Here is a 26,485-nt window from a genome sequence, read left to right as displayed (position 1 = left end):
GTAGCGATGACATGAAAATTGGTTTATAGCCATTTCTTCCCTTGGCTAAGTCTAGTGTAGATGTTAAACTATTTGGTCATATAAATAAGACAGACCATTGTCGTCTTTCTTAGAAAGGCAGAGGCAACATGTCTCAGCAGTTATGAGCACACATCAGTCTTATGATCCAGGTTCAGTTTGCAGCAGCATATTGGGTGGTTCATGACTGCCTATAACTCCAGCTCCTGGGGATCTGGTAACCTCTTCTGGTCTCCATGGACACTGCACTCGTATGCACAAACCTAAACTCAGATATACACACATAATTAAAATAAATAATTTAAAATATTCTTCTAAAAAGAAAAGCAAGAAGAGAGGATGGCAAGATGGCTCAGCAAGCAAAGGTATCTTCTTCCATCAAGCCTCACTGCCTGAGTTCAAACCCTGGGACAACCACAGTGGCAAGAGAGCTGATTCATGGAAGATGTCTTCTGACTTCTACAACATGCACCTTGGCATGTACACACTCACAACCCTCACACACATAAATAAATAATTTTAAAAGTTTTCAAAGCAGGAAAGGATGGAAAACCATGAGCTTAGCGGGAATCTAAATGAAGAGGAGGAGCCTGAGTCTGGGTGCTCCAAAACCCAACTGAAAAGTCACTTTGCTTAACCTTCTGCAGTACTCACCCTTCGTCAGGAACAGAACATCCAGAAGATTGAAGGCTGGCTTTGTTTGCTTGCTTGCTTGTTTGTGGTATTGGAAATTGAGTCTATGTCTTATGTCCTTATGCAAGCTGTACATTATTCCTCTAGTATGATCCCCCAAACAGACATGAGTAAAATATAGTGAAGCCAAATCTTCCCATCTGAGATGGTCTAAAGGGAGTCATCTGTGGGAAGTGATCTGGAGCAATGTATGTATATATTATAAATATTGATCTTTTTTTATTTTAAGAAAAGCTCGAGAGGCCTGAATTGCCAACCCACCAGCCCTGGGAGCACTGAGTGACTGCAGGAAACATTGAGAGAATGAAACCGTGGCCCTGACTCCATTTCGTGGAGCACCCATCTGAGACTTGGGCCCACTGGCACCTGGAGGAGTGATCACTGGAGGCTCTGCTCTACTGGTACCTGACAGAGCTTTCAATGGAGACACAGTCTCCAATTATACCAATTACAGGAAGAGATGGGTAGACAGTCAGGTAAGAATACATTCAACATCATAAAGAGCGATAAACCACAAGAAACTTGTGGCTCTACAACAGCAAGACTGAATGAAGATAATACAGATGAAGTAAAAGAAAATGACCTTAAAAATAAATTTATGAAAATGATTAAGATCCTTAAAAAGGAAATGAGAAATTCCCTTTAAAAAGTGGAGAAAAAACAATAAATTGGAAGAAATCAACAAATTCCTTAAAGAAAAAAGTGAAATAAATTATTCAAGACTTGAAAACTTAAAATGGAAACAATAAATTCAACACAGACCAAGAATATTCTAGAAATAGAAAGTTTTTTTTTTTTTTTAAAGAAACCATAGGGAAATTTATCTGATGAACATAAATGCAAAAACTCTCAGTCAAATATTTGCAAATTAAATTCAATAACCCTTTAAAAGATTATTCTCCACGGTCACATCTGGTTCAGTCCCAAGGTGCGAAGTTTGACATATCCAAATTAATACGTGAAATGTATCACTTGAATAGACCTGGGCAGAAAGCACGTGATGGCCTCAATAGATACAGCAAAGCTCTATGACAAAGTTCAGTACTCCTTCATGCTATAATTTCTTGGAAAAGCTAGGAACATAAATAATCTAGCTTAATATAACAAACCTATGTCTAACACCATACTAAGTGGGGAATGCACTTTCTCTAAAATCAAGAATGAGACAACTGTGTCCATTTTCCCGTCTCACTCAACATTGTGTTTCAGGGCTTCTGTTTTGTCTGTTTGTTTTTTTTAGGGGGGGAGTTCCTAGCATTTTGTTTGTTTGGTTGGGTTTTGTTTTTGATTTGAAATAGAAAATTTGTATAAATGATCAAGGACCACAAAGACAAGCATAATAAAAGAGATGGAAGAGAGAATCTCAAGCATTGAAGATAAAATAGAGAAAATAGATTCATTGGTCAAAGAAAATGTTAAATCTAACAAAAGTTTAGCACAAAATATTTAGGAAATATAGGACACCATCAAAAGACCAAACCTAATAATAATAGGGATAGAAGAAAAAGAAGTTTAACTCAAAGGCACATAAAATATAGTCAACAAAATCATAGATGAAAACTTTCCCAACCTAAAAAGGACATTCCTATGAAAATACAAGAAGTTTACAGAACAACAAAAAATAAGTCCCCTTGCCACATAATCATCAAAACACTAAACATACAGAATAAAGAAAGAATATTAAGAACTGCAAAGGCTAAGTAACATATAGAAGCAGACCTGTCGGAATTACACTGGCCTTTTCAATGGAAACGATGAAAGCTAGAAGGTCCTAGACAGGCCTTAGGATGACATTAAGAGACCACAATGCCAACCCAGAGTACTATACCCAGCAAAACTTTCAATCACCATTGACAGAGAAAAAAAGATATTCTATGACAATACCAGATTCAAACAATAGCTAGCCACAAATTTAGCCCTACAGAAAGTATTAGAAGGAAAACTCCAACTAAAAGAAGTAAGTTACATTCACAAAAACATAGGCAACAGATAATATCAGAGCAGCAAAACCAAAAGAAGGAAAATACACACACAATACCATCACCAACAACAAAAACTAAAACATCAGTAACTAAAAATAGCTGATCATTAATATTCCATAATATAAATGGACTAAATTCATCTGTAAAAAGACACATACTAACAGATTGAATAATAAAACAGAATCCATCCTTCTGCTGCATACGAGAAACATACCTAAACCTTAAAGACAGATATCATCTCAGAGTAAAGGATTAGGAAAAGAGTTCCCAATCAAATGGACCTAAGAAACAACCTGGTGCAGTTATCCTAATATCTAACAAAATAGATTTCAAACTAAAATCAATCAAAAGAGAAAGGTGGTCATTTTGTATTAGTCACAGGAAAAATCCATCAAGAGGAAATGTCAATTCTGAACATCTATGCCCCAAATAAAATGGCACCCACATTTGTAAAAGAAATATTACTACAGCTTAAATCATACATTAAACCCCACACACTAATAGTGGGAGACTTCAACACCCTACTTTCACCACTGGACAGGTCTGCCAGACAGAAACTTAACAGAGAAATAAGGGAACTAACAGATGTTATGATTCAAATGGACTTAACAGACATCTATAGAATATTTAATCCAAACATAAAAGAATATACCTTCTTCTCAGCACCTCATGGAAGCATCTCAAAATGACTGAATAACTGGCAACAAATCAAACCTCAACAGATACAAAAAATTGAATAATTCCATGTATATTATTGCATCACTATGGCTTAAAATTAGAATTCAACAGCAACACTAATTTCAGAAAGCCCAGAAACACATGGAAATTGAATAATGCTCAGCTGAGTCACCAAAAGGTCAAGAAACAAAGAAATTAACAACCTATGTTTCCTAATTATACATTATATTTTTAAAATGAACTGCACAATCACAATACCTCAATCAAGAGCTGAAACACATATACATATAACAAAATCAACCTTAAAATTCATACCAAAGCAAATTATTCATATCTATATCATATCCCCCTTTAAATGTAAAAGAACATTTATAAACAATATTTGGGAATATGGGTGCAGTTATTTCTCTCCAAACTGCTTCCTGCTGAATGGGGGCGCAGTTGTTTAGGTCTTTCATGGTGTAATCTGTATGCTAGGTACATCTCAGTTACCAGTTGAGTGAAGTAATTTTTTGAGGGTGTTCATAGCAACCTTTCAGAAAGGTGTGGTCTATCATACAATATCGGGACAGAAGCAATCCATAGGGTCTTATCCTCTGTGAAAACAAAAGAAGAACCTCTTTTCCAAAACATCATATCCTTAGACCCAAATTCTGAAGTCAAGATAGCTTTATAATATACATTCTGGTTTAGTTTTGCAGCCCACACAATGAACCATGTCTCTGTACTTAGCTTTGTTACAGTAAAAAAAAAAAAAAAAATCAAAGAAAATACAATAATACACAGAATCCAGGCTCTCTGTGAATTACTGTGTGATTTTCTTTGGGGCTTGCCAGCTGTGGGGTACCGGGCAGGACAGAAACCCCAACAAGCAGGCCCTCATGTTACAGAATGGTGCCCATGTGGATAACTGCATCCACAGAAAGCTTGAGAAAGCTTGTAAAAGAATAGAGTAAAGCATGGCTTCTTGGTGGCAGTGATTTCTTGGGTCTTCTCTGCTTGCTAGAGGCAAGCAAGCGCTCTCATCTAAGAGAGGCTTCCCGACTCAGCTTTAGCTGCAAAACCCTGCTGCTCTTTTAAGAGGTCCTGCCACAAAAAACTTACACGGTGTTGATGAAAAGCTGAACACATGCTTTTCGAGTTTCAGCCGTAGCAGGAAAAAAGCTGTGCCATTGTAAAATGCCAGTTTTCTGGGCCATCCTGCCAGGGCAAACTCTGACTCTTTCAGGCAGGCAGTCCGTGTGATTAAGCACACTGCTAAAGCTTGTTTGCTGGCAGGTACCTACTTTTCCAACAAGGTTCTACCTTGTTTGTTCTTGGAAAGAGACAGAATTTTTAAAGTATCCTGACTTATATACCCATATTCATGAGCTTAAATTTGAGGGAAATTCTTCAGGATGAAAGAAAAACTTTCAGAATGGCAATTTATAGTACACTTTTTATTTTTATTTAATTTTTAAAACAACTTTAACCTTTATTACATAAAAATCGCATAAACACAACTGTAACATAATGAACAGAAAAGTTAAACATAAGTTTATAATAAATAAAATGGATTATTGTATAATTGAAAATATCAATGCTAAACATGAAATCCTCACTTCCATGGTGGGAATGGGATATAGCAATATTATTCTCATAAATTAAATGAAAGACGTACTTTAAATCGAACAGAGCTTTTCAATAGATTCAATATAGCCCTAGCAAAGCTGAGGTTTGGATTCAATGAGACATGAGATAAAAATGGATATTTACCATTAGAGTTATTTCTAATCAATTTCCAAAACTAAGGTGTGTCTCCTTAATTCTGGGATAGACTATGCCTTTGAATAACCATAATGCTTGTCTTTACAGTCCTGGACAGGCAGGCAATATGTTGGCCACATCCTATGGCCACACAGGTCTACATTAGTCCTGTACAGGCAGACAGCAGCTTGCCCACATCCTATGCTCACATATGTCTAGAACCTAGGCAAGTCCAGTAGAGTTTGATGGATCAGAAAAGAATCAGTCTGTTTAATTCATTTTCCTTTCTTGGACTATTTTCAAACTTAAAAAAATAAATAAAAACACATGCCCAGCTTCAATTTAACAGATCCAACTCCAGCATTAGAGATGCTAGTCAGCACTGCCTGCCTCCTCTTGTTGATGTCCCTCCTGGTCTTCAGCGGGAATAACACTGTAATGCGCATTCCTTCCAGGGATAAACAGTGCACACAAGGAATAGAGTTGAGAGTTACAGGACACTGGAAAATGACAACTTTCAAAGATTGCAAATGAGTTAATGCAAACAAACAATCATGGGGGAGGCAAGAAGACAAAAAAAAAACAATTCATAAACTAAATCCAGCATTGAAACAGTATTTTTGGACATGTGTTCTTATGAGGGTTAAACAGCAGTTCCTAAGCTTGCAGTGGTTACATGCATCTTATAGACGGCACTGGGCAGGACTCCCCAAGTTAGGACTACACTGAAGAGAGTGGGCTTTATCGTGTTGGACAGCTCAGTATCTGTTTTCAATATTTTCCATCTTGAATGAAGTATCTAGAAGCATCGATGTAAAAGTGCAGGGTTCCATAGCAACCGGGAGGATGTTGTTACAGTAAGCGACTGTGCAGGATCTCCCATACCATCCTCTTCCTAAAGAGGGGCATGTGATGTTGAGAAAAGGTGACAGGTTGGTCTCTAGAAATGTAATCTGCATATTTGCAGGTAAACACGCCACAGTCGCTCCCGTTCAGCTGTTGAGGAATCTCCGCTGATGTCATGCTGTATTGCTTCCACTCCAAAGGGTCCAGCTCCATGTTCCTTCGAGTCTTGCTCTCATTTTGTAAATACTGGAAGATTGTTTCACAGATACTCTGCCCTGTGTGTCCCATTGAGTCATAATATATAATACTGCGTTTCCTTAGGTCAATTTCTATTAGACTCCAATGTACCTGCTGGTGAATAGGCACTAAAATGATTTCCTTTTCAAATAGATTTATTCCTCTAGTCCATCTTTTAACAGCACTATAGCCGCCATATTTTAGCTTAGGGTAGAAAAAAGTGCTAAAGGCATGAAGAGCAGGGTAGCCTTCACTGTCATTTCGCTGAACCAGAAGATTCATGTAGAAATTAATTATCTCATCATTAAGCCACTCACCAGTCTGTAGTGTCTGGATATCTCCTCTAGTAATTCTCAATTTGAATGCAGTACTTAAAATTTCCTCTTGGGGTCCTGGACCTAGTGCCTTCTTGATTTCTTTGTCCATGTCCTGGGTCACATCAAGGACTTCGTCTGTTCCTCTGCCCTTTCCTTGGCCTGCAGCAGGCTGATTCTCTGTAGTAAATACGGGCATCTTGTTGGGGAGTAACCTGCAGCTGCCACTATGCGGGAATTGAGCCCGTGTTCCTTGCAAGTCAGACTCCAAGTGGTGTCGCCTTCTTTCTTCAAGGGTTGCTCCCTCTTTCTTCTGTGAATCAGAAGATTCCTCCGTAGACATCTTTACTCTTTTGTCTGGTGACAGACATTCTCTTGTAGCAACAGCAACAGATTGTTTAGGATCACACTGAGTTGGACTGGATCCATGACTCTTCTCGTCCCCACAACTTTTGATGTTCAAAGTATCCGTGAGGGTTGTGTGAGCCCTGTGTGGGTCAGAGTTAATGTCATCATTGTGTTGAAGGTGCTGCTGTAACTTTCGGTACTTTTCCCCTTGGTGTTCTTGGGCAAATTCTTCCATGACACAATAGGGCCGCTTCCGACCCTTACCACCATCAGCAGCCTTTCTCTCAGTTACACCCTGCTCCCGTGGACCTTTGGCCCACTCTAGGGGCTTTAGTTGTTTTGGACTCTCTTCCTGGGGTTTCCGTGGCTGCTCTTTGACTGGATGTTGGCTCTGAAGCCGTAGATCTCGCTGTTCCTGAGCTATCCTCTTCCGAGCCTTGCTGAGCTCTTCAAACTCCCAATCTGTTCTCCCCTCATCCTGGCGTTTCAGTTTTCCACCATGTCTCAAGGCTTCAGACCCCGTCTCCGTGCCTCCTTTGTCCTGCTGTTTCCTTTTTCTACACTGTCTGGAAGCTCCAGGCTTCGTCTCCATCCCACACTGTCCTGGTTGCCACATGGAATCTCTTCCTGGATTGCCTGTGTTGGGTGCTGGACCCCGATGTCGGGAGAACCACTTACTCCAGGAAATGTAAAATCCACAAGTTGGTTCAAGATCAGAAACCTATCCGGTCACAGGATGAAGAGCTCAGAGTAGCTTTTCTTGATGAAGAGAGTTGATTGGGATATCAGGGTTAGTCAAAGTATGAAGCCAATTGAGTGGGCAGCGTTGGGAACTGATCGGTGAATAATCAAGTGTTCGCAGTTCACCAGGGTCCACTGCGGGAAACCCCGTGGAGTTCTACGACTACTTCTTTAGAAATGTCCCTCTAGGGCACAGTAAGTGGCTAAAGTCCCAGGACATCAAAATCGGACAAACTGTCCTAGTCACTGTAAGACACCAGGCCTTAACCGCACAGCTAACACAAGGGAGGCAAGCCTCACAAGTGATACCTGAGTCGGGAGGTTGCCCTAGCCACAGCATTCAAGGTTCTGTAGCTGGTTGTGATGTAACCAGTAAGAATGCAACTCAACGTTCTTGAGGGGGGGGTGGCCCTGCTCACCCCCAACTGGGTTCAGGAGTTGGAAGACAGGATTGCAGGGTTGTGAACTAATCACACACATCTCAGTTTCCCTCAGCAAAGCACAAGGTTACCCAGATCCTCTCAGCATAACTGAGTTCATCCTGATTAGTACATTTGTCTTCTGGAAGATCATCCATCAGGGTCAATAATAGAAAACAAAATATAATCACCTTCAAAATGGCTCCCCACAATAAGCTTAGTTATTACAAAGAATAAGCAGAATTTTGCATTTATGAAACCCAGTAGGTAGTGCTGTGTGACAAAACTTTTTATGGGGAAATGAAGCACATGTCTGCTCTCCCCAGGTAGGAAACCCAGGATGGACCAAAGTACAGATACCACCAAAGTCCAACTTGGTAAACCAATGAGTTTTATTGGGGTTACTTACAGGACTATGGGTGAGGGGTTGCTTACAGGAGCAGAAATGACTCAAAGACAGGTGCATCATCATAGCCCACCCTCAGCATGGGTGACAGCTCACAAAAGCTGGGACCCTGGAAGCACTGCACAGCCTACAGACAGCTCCACAGGCTGCAGAGTGTCCTTTCCAAGTGAGGCAGTGGCTCTAAATCTCTTCCAAGCAGCTGTCTTGGTGTCTGCTTCTTCCAGGCAGCTGGTCTGAGGTTGGCTCTTCTGAGAGTCTTCCTTGCTGCTCAGCTCCCTTCCATCTGAGAGGGACTCTCAGCTTCTACTGCTTACTATGGTAGGGAGGGGCCTAGTGAATCTGGTCAGTTTCAGGGACTTTTTGGGTTCTCTTGAGTTGTTTGCCTTCCAGCTTGAGGAGCTTCCCTTCAGAGTGGAATGTTTCAGTCCTGGAGGAAACTGTCTCACAACAGGTACAAACTCACCAGGGACCAGTACATTACCATGAGAGTGTGGATAAAATTTCAGCATTGTCGATAGGATTCGTTGAGAAGAAGATACTCACTGCTGTGGTGACAGTCCTAGCGATAACAGAAGCCCTGAACTCGGCCCTAGGAAACTCTAGGGGGAATTCACTGGAGCTGGAGTTAGAGAGGTGTGTGTTTGGTGGGTGCAGGCATCTGAATGCCAGTCACCACGATTGGACAACAAGCACTTTAACTATGGATCATCTCTGGCTTCTTGAGCTGCCCTTTCATTTACTTTCAAAAGTACAGATTTTTTTTTTAACAAATGTGTGACCAAAGGAGTCAAGACACCTATTATTTGTTGCTCACACTTAAATGTGACTATAAGTCCCAATCTCTGGCCTCCATCTTTCGAGGTCCCACCCCTGTGCCTGCTTAACCTTGACCCCTTTCCTGAGACGGTCAAGGCAGACCACCAAAACCTGACTACTCCCCTGGAGGAGAGTCTTGGCAGCCCGCCAAATCTTGACCACTCCTCCAGTCTATTTAAACTGCTCCCTGGAAAGTTCCTTCCACGTTGGCGGCTTCCTAGTGGCCTTGGGGCCTCGGAGAGCTCAGGAATCCCATTAAAACCTGGATACCCTTCAATTGGGCTTGTTTCTAATTCGGCTTAATTGGTGATTTTGCTTCGGCAGAGAGCTCGTGTTAGGAAATATTCCTAACATCTGGAGGTCCCACCACAACTCAAGCTCTCTACGCACGGCTAAAACCAGCTCCCGAACTACAGCTCTTTTTTCTTGTCTATGCAATAGGGTTTTGGGAAACCCATTCTTACTTACTGTTGTCCATTATCAGACTCTTGTGGAAGATGTGGGCCCATGCCAAGAGTCCGATCTTAGGCCAGGTCTACCTGAGGTGAATTTTGTTTGTTTTAGGGACGCCTAGCATTCAATTTTCATGACCCCATTTAGTCCTAAGAGCTACTTTGGCAGATGCACTGTAATAGACTTAGGCCATGCAGTTGGGCATGACTTTATAATGGGCACTTGCAGTTCAAAACCAGATCTGCTGTTACCCCTGGGATGCCTCTTACAAAATCTTTATAAATTGGGGCTGTCCTATGCAATCTGTGCTGAACGGCTAATTTCCCTATGCACTAAGATTTGGCCTCAATACAATCTTGACAATGGGATGTGTTGGCCACCAGAAGGAAGCCTTGAGCTTACCATCCTAAATTTTTGTCGCCATAGGGATGGTTGGACAGAGCTTACGTATGTCCATGGTTTTTGGGCTCTGCGCTCTCACCCTTCCCTCAGTAGCCAGGGTCTTGCAGCACCCGTCTTGGTCGCTAGGACCACAACACCTCCAAATTCCTGATCATCTGGGAACTGGGACCCCGACAATTCCAGCTGGACCATGCAACCAGAGGCACTGGCCCCTTCCCCACTCATTCAAACCCACACTACCCACCACCCTCTTGTGGAACAACATTCTCCTTTCCTGTCCTCTCCTACCCCCTTCCTTGCCAATCTGGAAGTTCAAGGTCAACTTCCACCTTACCCACCTTCCTCCCCCTTCCTCCACCTCACCAATTTTAGTTTTGGGGGTAGACGGGACCCATTCCTCCTCATTTAAAACTTTGCCACTGCCCTACATTCTTGTAGGACAATTTTTCTCTCATTCTTTGTTAGTGATATCTGTTTGCCCAGCACTTTTACTGGGTTGAGATATCCTGAGCTAACTCCTAGGTTTCTCGAACTTTGATGGACAGGACCTCACACCACACCTGCCTTCTCACCTCCCCTAGGAACAGATGCCTGGTGTCTTCAGGATGACAGTGCACAGGATGCCTTTCCAGCTACACCTCTCACTGAGCATGGACCCACCAATGTCCAGATCCCCCCTTCCCCACACTGCCTCATGCCCATAGGAAGTAGCCAGACTTGAGTCAATACCCCCTTTTCCAAAGAGAGCCTATTAGTCAAAGTATCACCTCAGCTTCTTGTCACCCCTTATGCAAACAGTCTGGAATGTAAGTCCCGATCTCTGGCCTCCATCATTTTCATCAATGTCCTTGGTTTATAGCTAGTATCCACTTTTATGGGTACATACCATATTTTGGGGTCTGGGTTACCTCACTCAGGATAGTGTTTTCTATTTCCATCCATTTTCACGCAAAATTCTAGACGTCATTTTTTTAAACCACTGAGTAAGACTCTAATGTGTAAATGTGCCACACTTTCTTTATCCATTCTTCAGTTGAGGGGTGTCTAGGTTGTTTCCAGGTTCTGGCTATTACAAATAATGCTGCTATGAACATAGTTAAACAAATGCTTTTGTAGTATGATTGAGTATCTTTTGGGTATATTCCTAAGAGTGGTATTGCTGGATCCTGAGGTAGGTTGATTCCCAATTTTCTGAGAAACTGCCATACTGATTTCCAAAGTAGTTGCACAAGTTTGCATTTCCACCAGCAAAAGATGAGAGTTTTCCTTACTCTACATCCTCTCCAGCATAAGCTATCATTGGTGTTTTGGGTCTTAGCCATTCTGACATGTGTAAGATGGTATCTCAGAGTTGTTTTGATTTGCATTTCCCTGATAGCTAAGGAAGTTTAACATGTCCTTAAGTATCTTTTGGCCATTTAAAATTCTTCTGTTGAGAACTCTCTGTTTAGTTAAGTACCCCATTTTTAATTGGGTTATTTAGAATTTTAATGTCTAATTTCTTGAATTCTTTATATATTTTGGAGATCAGTCCTTTGTCTGATGTGGGGTTGGTGAAGATCTTTTTCCATTCAGTAGGATGCCTTTTTGTCTTATTGACAGTGTCCTTTGCTTTACAGAAGCTTCTCAGTTTCAGGAGGTCCCATTTATGTATTGTTGCATTCATTGTCTTTGCTACTGGGGTTATATTTAGGAAGTGGTGTCCTGTGCCCATGCATTGAAGGCTACTTCCCACTTTCTCTTCTATTGGTTTTCTCTGATTTTCCTTTCAGTTTATTTATATGATAGATTACATTGATAGGTTTTTGTATGTTGAAATAGCCCTGCATCTCTGGAATAAAGCTGACTTGATCATGATATATGATATTTTTGATGTGTTCTTGGATTTGTTTTGCTAGTATTTAATGAGAATTTTTGCATCCATGTTCATGAGTGAGATTGGTCTGTAATAAGATAACATAAGGAGATCAAGGGGATTCAGATTGTTTCTATTGAGGTTTGCTTTGTTACCTAGTATGTGGTCAGTTTTAGAGAAGGTTCCATTAGATGCTCAGAAGAGGGTATATTCCATTGTGTTTGGGTCGAATGTACTGTAGATGTCTGTTAAGTCTATTTGAGTCAAAACATGTGTTAGTTGTCATATTTTTCTGTTAAATTTCTGTTTGGTTGACCTGTCCATTGGGGAAAGTGGGGTGTTGAAATTTCCTACTATTAGTGTGTGGAGTTTGATATGCGATTTAAGCTTTAGTAATGTTTCTTTTACATATGTGGGTGCTCTTTTATTTGGGGCATAGATGTTCAGGATTGAGACTTCATCCTGATGGATTGGTCCTGTTATGAGTATCAAGTGTCCTTCTCCATCTCTTCTGATTGATTTTACTTTGAAGTCTATTTTGTTAGATATTAGGATAGCTACACCTGCTTATTTCTTAAGTTCATTTGATTGGAAACCCTTTGCACAACCCTTTCTCTGAGGTAATGACTATCTTTGAGGTTGCGGTATGTTTCTTATATACAACAGAAGGATGGATCCTACTTTCATGTCCATTCTCTTAGCCTGTATCTTTTTGTAGGTGAATTGAGTTCATTGATATTAAGATATTAATGACCAGTGATTTTTAATTCCTGTTATTTTTTGGTGGTAGTGTTTGTGTGTTTTCCCTCTTTGGGTTTCTCTGGTGTGATGTTATCTGTTGCCTATGTTTTTGTGGGTGCAGTTAGCATCTGTGGGTCGGAATTTTCCTTCTAGTACTTTCTGTAGGGCTGGATTTGTGGATAGGTATTTTTTTAAATATGCTTTTGTCATGGAATATCTTGTTTTCTCCATTGATCCATTGATGGTGATTGGAAGCTTTGCTTGGTATAGTAGTCTGGGCTTGCATATATGGTCTCTTAGTGACTGCAGCACATCTATCTAGGACCTTCTGTCTTCTGTCTTCCATGGTTTCCATTGAGAAGTCAGGTGTAATTCTGATAGGTCTGCCTTTATATGTTACTTGACCATTTCCTTTGCAGTTCTTAATATTCTTTCTTTATTTTGTATGCTTTGCATTTTGACTATTATATGGTGAGGGGATATATATGTGTGTATATATATATATATATATATCCAGTCTATTTGTGTGCCCTAAGATTCTTGCATCATCCTTCTTTAGGTTGGGAAAGTTTTCTTCTATGATTTTGTTGAATATATTTTCTGTGCCTTTGAACTGGAGTTCTCCTTCTTCTATCTCTATTATTCTTTGGTTTGGTCTTTTTATGGAGTCTCAGATTTCCTGGATATTTTGTGTTAAGAATTTGTTGGCTTTAATGTTTTCTTTGACCAATGAATCTATTTCCTCTAGAGTATCTTTAATACCTGAGAGTCTCTCTTCCATCTCCTATATTCTGTTGGTTATGCTTGCCTCTGTAGTTTCCATTTGTTTACCCAGATTTTCTACATCTAGAATTCTCTTGGTTTCTTTATTGCTTCTTTTTCAGTCTTCAAGTCTTGAATTGTTTGCTTCACCCATTTGACTGTTTTTTTCTTGGTTTTCTTTGAGAGATTTATTTATTTGTTCCAATTGTTTTGTTTGTCTTTTCTTCCATTTCTTTAAGGTAATTTTTCATTTCCTCTTTAAAGATTTCCATCATCTTCATAAAGTTACATTTAAAATTGTTTTCTTCTGCTTCTTCTGGGTTAAAATGATCAAGTCTTCCTGTTTTAAGACCCCTGGGTTCTGGTGTTATCATGTTGCTTTTTAAGTTGTTGGATGAATTTTTGCATTAGTGCCTACCCATCTCTTCCTTCAGTTGGTGCTGGCAGTGTCTTTGGTTCTTGGTCCAATCCTTGCAGTGCCTGTCTGTGTCTTTGGGAGCTGTTCTGGGCCTGCTCTGCAGCGTCAGTGTCTGTGTCTCAAAGAGCCACTGAGATTTTTCTTGCTCCTCTCTCTTGGCCTGTTCTCTTGGTTTGCTATCTTGGTCCACTTTGTGCAGTCACAGTCACAGTTTGTGCTCAGACTTTCTCTCTTGACTCTCTCTCTTAGTCCTTTCTCTTGGTCCTCTCTGTGCAGTTGCATATCGTGTTTCAGCATTCCTCTGAGGGTTGCAGTGGGTGGGGTGGGATAGGAGAGTTTTGGGGCAAAGTGGAACTTGTAGCTTTCAGAGTTCAATGAATGGGATAGGGGATTGGAGCAGCCAACCTGCAGGGAACTCACCTGCTGCCTGCCTAGAGAAGCCAAGGCTGGTGGGGGGTGGGTCCCGGGGTTTTGCCCTAATATTGAGGGCCTAGAGAGTGGGTTGTCCTGCCAGGTGGGTGGTCACTCACCTCTTGGTCCTTTTTGTGTACTAGCAGGCTGTATTTCAAAGTTCTACTGAGGTTGCAGGAGGATAGGAAGGTTTGAGGGTAGAGTGAGATTTATAGCTTGCAAAAGACAGAAAACAATGAATAAACACATAGTTTTAAGAGACACAGCAAGTCTCAGCACCAGATATGCCAGTGCCGCAGTCAAGAAGAGCCAGCTCGAGGTGCTGAGAAGTTCCATCTGGACGGAACCTTCATCTGGCGTTGGATCGAGATAGAAACAGAGACTCAATTTGGAGCAACGGTCTGAGCTCTTAAGGTCCAAATGAGGTGCAGAAGGAGGGAGAACATGAGCAAGGAAGTCAGGACCACGAGGGGTGCACCCACCCACTGTGACAGTGGAACTGATCTATTGGGAGCCCACCAAGGACAGCTGGACTGGGACTGAATAAGCATGGGTTGAAACTGGACTCTCTGAACATGGCGGACAATGAAGGCTGATGAGAAGCCAAGGACAATGGCACTAGGTTTCGATCCTAATACATGAACTGGCTTTGTGGGAGCTTAGCCTATTTGGATGCTCACCTTCCTGGACCTAGATAGAAGTGGGAGGAACTTGGTCTTCAAGCAGGGCAGAGAATTTGGACTGCTCTTCGGTATCGGGAGGGAGGGGGAATGGAGTGGGGGGAGGAGAAGAGGAGTGGGGATAGGGGGAGGGGAGTGGGGGGAGGGGGCAATATGTGGGGGGAGGGAAATGGGAAACGGGGAGCAGGTGGAAATTTTAATTAAAAAAGAATAAAAAGAAAAAAAAGAAAAAAAAAGAAGAGTCAGCTTCTAGACTGCTCAGGAGTTGGCACACTAAGATTTTCTATATGAGGGGCTTGGAGAAAGACCCTCACTCCTATTCTGATGGTTTCTCTTTATTTACTCATATTGAATTCCAGTTCTCCTTTTTCTTCACAGCTTTTAATACCCACAAAATCTTTCAGGCATTGCATTTGAAAGTCACGTTCCATTTCTTAAGTAAGTGATAAAAATAGAGTTGTTTTTGACAATTCACATGAAATAAATCTAAATAGCCTGTCACAGAGCAAGGAAGGAACATTTTTTTCCTTAGTCAACTCCCTAATTGGTGGGCTGTAACTTGCAGCTGCAAAGAAAGAACCAGTCATTTTACTATCTTATCTGGAGACGTAGTCCTGATAAAGGATTTCAAAAGAGCTGTAAAATTAAACTACTGAATAGCCTAAGAAAAATAAGGAAATTGTGTACTATCTTCTATGCTTCTGAGTGTAAAAACATTTTAAACTAACATTTTGTGGCTATTGGTCATAATATTGGTCTTACTTGGGCTGGGAGCACCCTATTTGCTGTGTCATAAATTCTTTAGCTTGAGCTCAGGGTCCTGGAAATTTCTTGGTATCAGTTTCTTCAGCTCTTCCCAAGTCAGTGCTTTAAATCCCAAAATATACTTTTTGCCCTGTGTGTCACTGTTGACTATGAAAACAAACAAAACTTTGTAACTCTTTCTTGGGGTTATGAAGTCAGATTAATTGTCACTCTGGCCAGTTAGAAAATCTTTCCCTGCGGTGTATCTGAACAAAACTAATTTTGTTTCTAGACTGTGGATAATTGCTCCCTGTCACCTACGAACTTTCATAAAAATATAAAAAAAACAGTTTATTGACTGAACTTTGAGTGTTCAGGTTACATACCTGTATCATAAAACTGAGGTTAGGAATTTGTGCAGAGAGTTAATCACTGTATGTCCTAGGTTATCATCCAGACCTTTCAAAAGAACCTGGTATAGCAATTAGGTCTAATCTAAAGCTACTTTGAAGCTTTATATCAGCTAATAGTGTACAGCTCTCTTAGCAGATGCAGAAATTCAACTTTTTTACTATGTCAGACTGAGCTTGTGATCTACAATGGGTCCTAGGGGGAGCTTATAATCCCTGACTTGTATAGCATTTTATTCTATTTATATATTTATATATTTATTTATTTATTTATTTATTTATTTATTTATTTTATTTTTTGGTTTTTAGAGACAGGGTTTCTCTATGGTTTTGGAGCCTGTCCTGGAACTAGCTCTTGTAGACCAGGCTGGTCTCGAACTCACAGAGATCCGCCTGCCTCTGCCTCCCGAGTGCTGGGATTAAAGGCGTGCGCCACCACCGCCCGGCCTATTCTATTTATTTTTATGTATCAAAACTCTGTATAAACTAACATTATTGATATCAATTAGACAATACAGCTTAAGGGGGAGGCCCCTTCTAGACAATCCAGAAACAAAAACGCCCAGTAGATCAGGATGTAATATGAGATAAACACACTATGATAAGGCAGGGGCGATTCCCCATAGCAACCAGGGAAAATCGCAGAAGCACATGTGAAGTTACAGACAGAAGGAAACGATACTGGAGTCTGTAGCCTTAACGAGGTTTCCTATCAGAAAGTTTCCTTCTAGTGGGCTGACACCTTGAATATCAATTGCCATCTGCTGTTCTTATGTCATGGCTTCCAGCATGCCAGGCAATAATTCAAGATAACAGGGTCAATATACTAATTCCAAGGGATAAAGCAGAACAGAGACTCATGCACACAGAAAAAGAGCTGGAACTTCTAAGAGTTCCCTCCTGCAGAGCTAGAAAATGTACCAGAAAATGAAAATAACCTCGACTAGCTTTTTAGTAGACTGGATACAACTGGAAAAATATTTTAATTGTAGGGTATAGCAATAAAAAGTATTCAAAACTAAGAAGCAATAGGTAAGACTAAAAAGCAGGATGGAGTCATGACAGACTGAGTGGAACAAAGAGACTCTGGCCCTGGCGGTCTGCCTGATCTCTGAGGAGAAAAACGGTCCTCCTGGTGTTTTAAGGTGCCTGACAAGATGGACACTACTATGGTGAGCGAATAAATGGTGTTGTATAGGAGAGAGAGTGGGAGAGACAGAGTGTTCCATGTCTTGTGGACAGAGGCAGTTCTGGAGAGGTGAAAAGGTGAGGTACAGGCTGAGGTTGGTGGCTTCATTGCCAGCCAGGGCCATGGTGATATCTGATGCTGCTGTCTTGGCTGCTGCTGGGGCCCATGTCTGTGTTCATGGATTTGATGGAGCGGGGTCCTGGGTGGATGTCCCTGGCCCCTGATATCACTGGACGCTGAGAGGATAGGGCTATCCAGGATTTGCCCTGCCCCCTCACTGGCTGCCACACCAGGGAGAGCTGGTCTTGCCCCTTACCATACACAGCACTCAGGATAGAGGATCCTACACTTGACCTGGGCAGCACAGTAGAGTTGACCCTGTTTGCAGGGGCATGAGCGAGCTAGCCCCAAGGGTGTGAAAATGGGAGAGAAGGTCGTGCTTACCTAGTGGTGAGGGAAAGATGTCTACCCTCGGCCCTCACCACCTGCAGCAGATGGAGCTGATCCTCCTCTTGTCTAGGATATGAGAGTGGGATGACTGGCCACACCCCCTCATCTGCCCTGTGATGATGAGGACAAGGGGAAGATGGCCTCCCTGCCTTGCCCCTATCACCTGTGATGGGCAAAGGACCTGATTGTCCTCGTTACCAGCTGTAGCATTTGGGGAAGTGGACATTGCACCTTGCCCGGGCAGCACAGTAGAGCTAACACTATTGATAGGGGTGCAGAGGAATATGTGCTTGGAAGATCTGCCTCACCTGCCTCATCTGTCATATGGTGGTGTGGTGGGGGAGAGAAGTCATCTCCTCCCTCCTCCCCCCAACACCTGTGGCAGGTGGAGAGTCGCCCTGTAGGTCACAAGAGTGGGAGAGCTGTCTCTGTTCCTCACCAGCCACAGCACTTAGGAGAGTTGCCCCTCACCTGGCCCTGTACAAGCAGTATGGATATATCCTGGTCCCAGCCCTCAGTCTGTCCCAACCATACAACTGTCACCCACATCCCAAGAGTCTAGTTTGGTCATATGCTTGTTCCTTCCCTGTCTGGCCAGAGCTGGTGCATTCCCACCAGCTCAGGTAAGCTATTTCAGTGGGGGTCCCTATAATGGCCTTAACCTCTTTGCTCATATTCCCACTCCTCCTGCTCTTGGACTGGACTTTGGGAGCTCAGCCCAGTGCTCTGCTGCGGGTCTTTGCCTCTCTTTCCATCAGTTACTGGATGAAAGTTTAATGGTGATATTTAAAGTATTCATCAGCCTGACTATAGGGCAAGGCCAGTTTGGGCACCCTCTCCTCTATTGCTTAGGGTCTTACCTAGGGTCATCCTTATGTATTCCTGGGAATTTCTCTAGTTCCAGGTTTCTTGCTAGCCCCATAATGGCTCCCTCAATCAAGATATCTCTTTTCTTGCTCTCTGTCTCTGTCCTTCCTCCAACTTGATTATCTAGTTCCCTCAAGTTCTCTTCTCTCCTCACTCCTCCCCTTCTGCCTTTTCTCCCCCCCCCCCACTCCATGGTTTGTAGTCCAATAAACTATATTAGGTCTGGTTTCTCCTCAGAAATCAGGCAGGTAAGAATATGAATGAATGTTGAAAATGTACAGAGAATAGAATCAATGACAATTCTGAGCCCCGTGGAGTTGTCATTAAACCTAAGGCAGATGAATTAGTAAGGATGTGATTGAACTCAATGCCATCAATCAATGGATATAACTGTTATCTATGGTTTGTTTTATCCACCAGCAGAAAAAAAAAAACATATTGTTTTCAAACTCACATGAGGCCTCCGTCAAGACACCGCATCGTGAGAGAGAAGCATGTTCACGAGCTACAGTGCAGAGCCATGAGCATCTTCTCTTTGATGCAGTCAAACTAAGCCAATTAATAAAAAATACCTGAAAGATTTCAACATATCCAAACACTATATAATAAACTCCCAAATAGCACAAGGATCAAAGAAGTGTCAGGAGAAATTTCTAAATATTGTGATCTGTTCAGAATGAATGAAATACAAACAAGAAAAGATTTTGTCAAAATTAGTGAGATACAGCAAAGTCATTGAAGACTTATAATGGACAAAAGAATATAGCCCTTCAATTAACAACCTAAACGGTCCCACTTGTAAATTGCTAAAAGAAATTTTACCCAAATTAAATAAAAACCAAGAAAAAAATCAAAACTGTAACAAAAATCAATAGAATGTATAAAGGAAAACCAATAAAAAATTCAACAATATATTCAGCAGCTGGTTTTGTGAAAATATCAATAGTGTCAATTATAGGTCAAGTTAATTAAGAGTAGAAAGAAACAATAGACGTGAAAGAGGTGACATAATCATACAGCCATAAAATGATACAGAAGAGAGTAAATAATGTTATAGCTAACTCTATACCCATCAATTTATCAGTGGACCAATTCCACAAAAGCAATCTATCAAAACTTCCAGAAGAACATGAAGAAGCACAGGCTCCTGATCAATTGAAGATACTGAGTCAGTATTTAGTCACCTTCCAAACAAGAACTGTCAAACTCAGCTGCCTGTACTGTTGAATTATATATACCCGTTGAGAAAGACGCCAGCCTATGTACAGTTTTTTTCAGCAGATAGAAGCAGAGAAACACTATCTTAGCACATTCTGGGTTATCTGTTTCTGTTAAATTTTGTATGTGTAGGTGTTTTGCCTGCAGGTATATCTGTGTACCACATGTGTGCCTGGTACCTGTGGAATACGGAAAAGGGTGTCAGATCTCCTGAGGCTGGAACTATAGACAGCTGTATGTTGCCATGTAGGTTCTGGGACTTGGAAGAACAGACAATGCTTTTACCCTGAGAGCTGTCTCTCCAACCCTCAGCATGTCCTGTTAGGTCAGAGCTACTCTAAAACCAAACCAGGAAACACGGTACAAGTGTAAAACCATACAACTTAAAAATTAAGGTACGATAAGTAATCTCTCATGAGCATAGATTCTAGAATCCTCAGTCAGATACTAACAAATCAAAACTCACAACATATAAAAATATTTATATGCTATGGACTGTTGCCATTTATGCAAGGTTGGGTTGGTTAATCATTCAAAAACAAATTTATATAATAAACCACATCCCCAGAAGACAAAAAATAAAAACCACAGAATCATATCTAAGATATAACAAAATCATTGGACAAATTCCAATATCCAATTAAAAATTAAAAAAAAAAAACTTTAACAGCCTAGACATAGATGGGCATTTCTCAGCTAAAACTCCAGTAAAGTCACATCTAATCACAAGAAGACAGAGGTTTTCTCCCCCAGACCGACAACAAGGTAGCACTAAGCTCTATCTAGGTCATGACAAGTACAGTAAGACAAAGGGAGATAAAAGGTATAGAAGAAGAAAGAATAAAACTAGGTTTAGTTAAGTGTGACATTAATTGACAATTTCTATGCTAGTAATTATGGCAAAACTGTGGGATACACATTTCATATGCAAAAGTTTTGTTCACTTTTCTGATTGCCAGCAAGAACACACGTAATTTAAAATGGTAAATGAAAAATGCAATACCATAAACATTATCATAACCCAATATATACACACACACATATATATATATATATATTACTCTAGCAAATTATATACAAGTTCTATATAAGAAAAAGTTAAAAATTTCTAATAAAAAGAAAGGACTAAAGGAGAGAGAGAATCCATGTTCATCAGGAGGAAGACAATAATGTCAAGATTTCACTTCTACCATGTTTCTTGTATAGAATCAATGAAACACCAGTCAAATCTCAGAAACTTATTCTGTGAAAATCGACAACTGATTCTGTAGTTAACAAGAAGAAAAAGAAGCCAATACAACACTGAAGAAGAAGAACAAAGTTGGAGGAATGAGTGAACTTATATCAAGACTCAACACAATGCCACAGTACCAAGACAGTTGGAAGTCAGTGGACCAGAACACATGTCTCTAAATAACCCCAAGATCTTTGATGAAAGAGCAAAGGACAGCAATGAAAAAAGGCTATTTTTTTAAAATCAGTGACTCTGGGACAACTGTATCTCCATACACAAGACAGTAAAACTGGTCACAGAACTGACATCTTTCACAAAAATTAACCCAAAATGAACCATAGACCTAAGTGGAAAACTGCAAAACTCTGAGATGACAAGAGAAGATTTACATGGCTCTGGGTATAGCAATGACTTCTTAGGTAAAGCACAAAGGTATGATCATGAACGTAGGAATGGACAAGCTGGTTTTGTTAAAATTAAATGGTTCTCATCCATAATGGTGCTGCCAGGAGAACAGGAATACATACCACAGACAGGAATAGAACCCGTAGAAGAGGCACATCTGATAAGAGCTCAAAATCTATATGCAAGTCAGGGAGGGAGCTTAGTGATTAGCATGCTTTCCACACAGCCATGCGTACCTGAGTTTAATCCCTGGGACCCATGTACAAGGAGTGGCGTGGTGGCATGCATCTACAATTCCATCATTGGTGTGGCAGAATCGGGGAGATCACAGTGGCATGGTACCAGTCAGCCCAGCTGCTTAGTGAGCTCCAGGTCCAGTGAGATCTCATCTCAATAACTGTAATGAAAGAGCCAGAAATCAACTTCTGGCCTCCACATAGAGGCACATACACATACATATGTGCACATGAACACATACACAAAAACATTCAGTCAACTCTAAGGTTTCAAGAAGAAGAAAATGAGCAGGCTCAGATACCACACCAGAAGAGGTATACAGATGACTAACAACCATATTAAGAGATGTTAGGAATCAGCTGTCATCAGGGAAATGCAAAGTAAAATTTGCATAAAGTACAGTGTACTGTACCCCCCAGTACACTGTAGGTAGATGTATTATTGTAACTGGAATGAGCAAAATCAGAATGACTACGGTATGAAAGGCAAGAGTATGAAGCAACAGGGACTCTTACAGTGCTGGTGGGAATGCACAGTGATGTAGCCATTCAGGCAGGCTCAGCGCTTCATTATAAAAGTAAAACTGCTCTTACCATAGGCTAGCAACTATGCTCTTCAATATCTACCAAGGTGGTGAAATCTTACAGCCATGCAAAACTCTTTACACAGATGTTCAGAGGTTTGGCCATGATTTTCAAAATTTAGAAGCAAATGAGATATCACATAGTAGCTGCACGTGTAAACCATGAGATATCACTCAACACCCAGAAGGGATGACCTGTCTAGACAGACAGACATGGAGGAATTTTAAATGCATCTTGCTAAATGCAAGAACCCAGTTTCAGAAAGTATGCTTGTGTGATTGCAACTCCAGGAGATCCAGGAAAGCTTTCTCTGTGGAGAACAAGAAGACCAGAGGTTATCGGGGATTTGGGTGAGGAGAGTGTCTTAGTTAGGTTCATATTGCTGTGATGACCACAATGACCAAAAGCCACTTTGGGAGGAGCGGGTTATTCTGCTTACAGCTGTCCATCATGAAGGGAAGTGAGGGAAGGCTCTCACGGTAGGAAGTGGGAGGCAGAAGCTGATGCAGAGGCCACGGAGGAGTGCTGCTTAGTTTTCTGCTACCCCGAGAGGTAGCTTGCTCTGCTACTTTTCCTATATGATCTGGGACCACCTACTCAATGGTGTCTCCACTGCAGTAGGCTGGGCCCTCCTAAATCAATCATTGATCTTAAAAACGCCCACAGACGTGTCTACAGGCTGATGTAATGGGGGATTTTACTCAGATGATGTTCCCACCTCCCAGATGATCCTAGTTAAGTCAAGTCTATGATAAACTTCCCAACACATGACCTTTCATCAACTTGACACACAATGACATTGCTATCTATTAATCTATAACCTTTACTTTCCCATTTACCCCAAGTTGCCATGTCAGTGTTAATAACACACTATGAAACAACATAACTTCAAAGGTCCCAGTCTTTAAAAATTCAAATACTTTAAAAGTTCAGTCTCTTTAAAATATCAAAGGTCTCTTAACCGTGGGTTCCTATAAAATAATAAAATAAATTAAAATATTTTCTTACTCTAGGAGGGAAGAACTAGAGCACAGTCATCATCAAATCAAAGCAAAACCAAACTCCTGCAATGAAAATGGTTCAGTGTGGCCGGGCAATGGTGGTGCACGCCTTTAATCCCAGCACTCGTGAGGCATAGGCAGGTGAATCTCTGTGAGTTCGAGACCAGCTTGGTCTACAGAACTAGTTCCAGGACAGGCTCCAAAGCCACAGAGAAACCCTGTCTCGAAAAACCAAAAAAAAAAAAAAAAATGGTTCAGTGTTTGATGTCTGGAACTCACTCACAGTCCTCTGGGTTCCAAATGGTCTAATAATCAACGCCACTTCTCTTACGTCCCCCTCCATAGTCCATAAGTTTATTGCACAGGCTCAGACAAACTCTACTCCACAGCTGCTGCTGTCCTTAGCAGCTGTCCTGCCGCACTGGCATCTCCAATCTGCTGGGGTCTCCACAGCTGCACCTTCACCAATGGGCTCCTGACCGTCTCCTCAGGGACTCTGACCCTGCCACGTGGTGCGGAGACTCAGCTCTCTCCATGACCCCTTTATTCTGGGACCTCCACTGCAATTGAAGTTGCACCTTCCCTGAAGGCCTCTCACAGAGCCAAATTTCAGCTGCTCTCTATCACCCCTTAACCCTGCAGATCTCATGCTGCCCAAGCCAGTCTTACACACTGATCAAGTTTGGCCACCTGCTTGAGATAGAGCACTGACCTCCTTTGTACCATAGCTTCTGTGAGTGGATCCTGAGGAAACACATCCCAGAAGATTTCACCTCGATGATTCTAGGCTCTTCTCACTCACAGCTTCTCCTTCAGCCCCAGCTGACCAGAAAACAATTATTTGTAATACAAAAATACCACATAAACACCTTGGACAGACTCTTTAAGGGATTCCCCAACTCCCCTCTGAGACTTCACAAACCAGGCCTCTATCTATGCTCTCAAAAACCAGTACACAAAGTTCCAAACATTCGATGACTTTTCCAGCCCAATGTCCTTCCAAATCCTTCCAGAAACAACACAGTCAGGTTTATCACAGAAATATCCACGATCCAAGATCTGTCTTAGGGTTTCTACTGCTGTGATAAAACACCATCGCCAAAAAGCAAGGTTGGGAGAAGGGATCATTTCATCTTGCAACTCCCAGGTCATACTCCATTACCCGGGAGAGTCAGGGCAGGAACTTAAGGCAAGAACCTGGAGGCAGGCGCTGAAGCAGAGGGCACTCAGGAATGCTGCTTGCTGGCTTGCTCCTTGTGCCTTGCTATGCTGGCTAACTTTATGGTAGTTTAACACAAACAAGAGTCATGACCTCTGCCAGACTGGCCTGTGGGAAGATCTGTGTGTCATTTTTCATGATTGATAATTGATGTGAGAGGACCCATCTAACTTTGGGGAATGTCACCCTTGGGCTGATGATCTTGGCTGCTATAAGAAAGCAGTCCGAGCAAGCTATATGGAAAAAGTCAGTAAGCAACAGTCCTCTGTGCCCTCTGAATCAGTTCCTGCCTCCCAGTTCCTGCTCTGACTTCCCTCAGGGATAGATTGTGATGTGGAACTGTAGACTAAATAAATCCTTTCCTCTCCATGTTGCTTTCAACTGTGGTGTTTTATCACAGAAACAGAAACACTAAGATACTTGCTTAGATTGCTGTCTGTACACCCCAAGACCACCTGCCCAGGGGTGACCCACACTCCTACATCAACCGTTCATCATGACAATGTGTCACAGTCGCACCTATAGGCCAGAGTAATGGAGGCATTTCCTCAAATGGGGTCCACTCTTCCCAGGTGACTATAGCTTATGTCAGGTTGACAAATAAATAGCCATCATAGAGAAGGACGGATTGACTATGTGGAACACAGAGGAATTTTAGGGGAAAAAAAGCTATTCTGCATGACATGGCCATACCAGGTGAACGGTTTCCACACCTGTCCAAACACACCCAATGAATGCTCAGCATCAAGAATGAGTTTAATATAAGCTACCATACTCAGTAATTGTACTGTGTGAAAAGTTCATAGGTCACTTTACTTTAGTGAACTCATGATGTTATTAATAGTAAACATCGTATCTATGACTTATTGCTTCTCATTGTCAATTAATATATATTTTACATGCTTTTATTCCTAGTTTGTGCTCATTTCTCACACAGAGCCTCATATGTACATATACAAGACTCACAGACAAGTATGTATTCTTGAATCTTTTCATAGTGTTTTCAGTTTGTGAAATATTGTCACACTTGTTTTTCAAAGTCACTGTCTCTTTTTGCTATAGAGAAAGGCGATGTCTAAGGGCATTGGTGCTTTGCTCAAATCCCCTGAGCTCAGTGTTGAGAACGCAGACCTGATTTGCTGGTTTTCCACACACACTGTACTGCACACCCTGTTCCCAAATTAAGGTTAAAGTAAGATGTCTTAGTTGGGTTCTCTGGTTCTCATCTGTAATCCCAGGACCTGGGAGGCTGAGGCAGAAGGATTGCTATGAATGCAAGGAAAGTCTGGGATACATACTGAGTTCTAGGCCAGGCTGAGCTGTGAATTAAAAGTCTCAAAAATCAGGAGAAAACATAGAAACAAAAGGTATTCTGATACAGGCTTGTCATCCTAGCAACTGGGGGTGGGGCAGGGTGGTGGATGAATAGGAGAACCAGGAGTTCAAGGTCACTTTTGCATAGAGAGCAAGTTTCAGGCTACAGTGGGCTACGTGAGACACTTCTCAATAAACAAACAATCAAGCCATCTTATGAAGTATGACTAAGTAAAAGCAACATCCAGTTTTAATGGATCAATATGACCTTGGTTCTCAGTTCATTTTGCTGGTATAACAAAATACTGCAGGATTGCAATGCACAAAACAACAGAGATCTACTTCTCAGAGTCTGGAGTCTGGGAAGTCTATTGAGGGTGCTCAGTGGTTCCTGACTAGTGAACCACTCCTGTGATGGGGACACATGCTGTCCTCACAAGGTGGAAGAGGCAGAGAGGGCCAGCTGATGTTGTCAGCCCCCGGATGAAGCAAAGCCTCACTCTCATGATCTTGTCTTTCTCCCCAAAAGTCCCACCCTACCACCACATCAGGGATTACGTGAATCTGTGTGGATTCATGGAGGAGCTTCATGCCACACTCCCTGTGAGGAGAACTTACTTCAACTCCATAAAGCCTGTAAGGTCTAC

At 41.6% G+C, this 26,485-nt stretch overlaps 1 protein-coding gene across 1 annotated transcript; it reads right to left on the bottom strand.

Annotated features, from left to right (window-relative positions):
- Positions 1 to 5,969: 5,969 nt before the first annotated feature.
- LOC130866077 (sentrin-specific protease 2-like) lies at positions 5,970 to 7,478 on the bottom strand. Its single transcript, XM_057757328.1, has one exon. The coding sequence runs from the start codon at positions 7,476 to 7,478 to the stop codon at positions 5,970 to 5,972; it is 1,509 nt and encodes a 502-aa protein (XP_057613311.1).
- Between the last annotated feature and the right edge of the window lie 19,007 nt (positions 7,479 to 26,485).

The sequence above is a fragment of the Chionomys nivalis genome, chromosome 24 (assembly GCF_950005125.1).
Source record: "Chionomys nivalis chromosome 24, mChiNiv1.1, whole genome shotgun sequence".
NCBI lineage: Eukaryota > Metazoa > Chordata > Mammalia > Rodentia > Cricetidae > Chionomys > Chionomys nivalis.
Note: the sequence above shows the minus strand (reverse complement) of the source record. Positions and strands in the feature narration are given on the sequence as shown.

Excerpts from the sequence above, each read along its gene's own strand:
- LOC130866077 (XM_057757328.1), bottom strand. The coding sequence starts at position 7,478 with ATGTGGCAACCAGGACAGTGTGGGATGGAGACGAAGCCTGGAGCTTCC.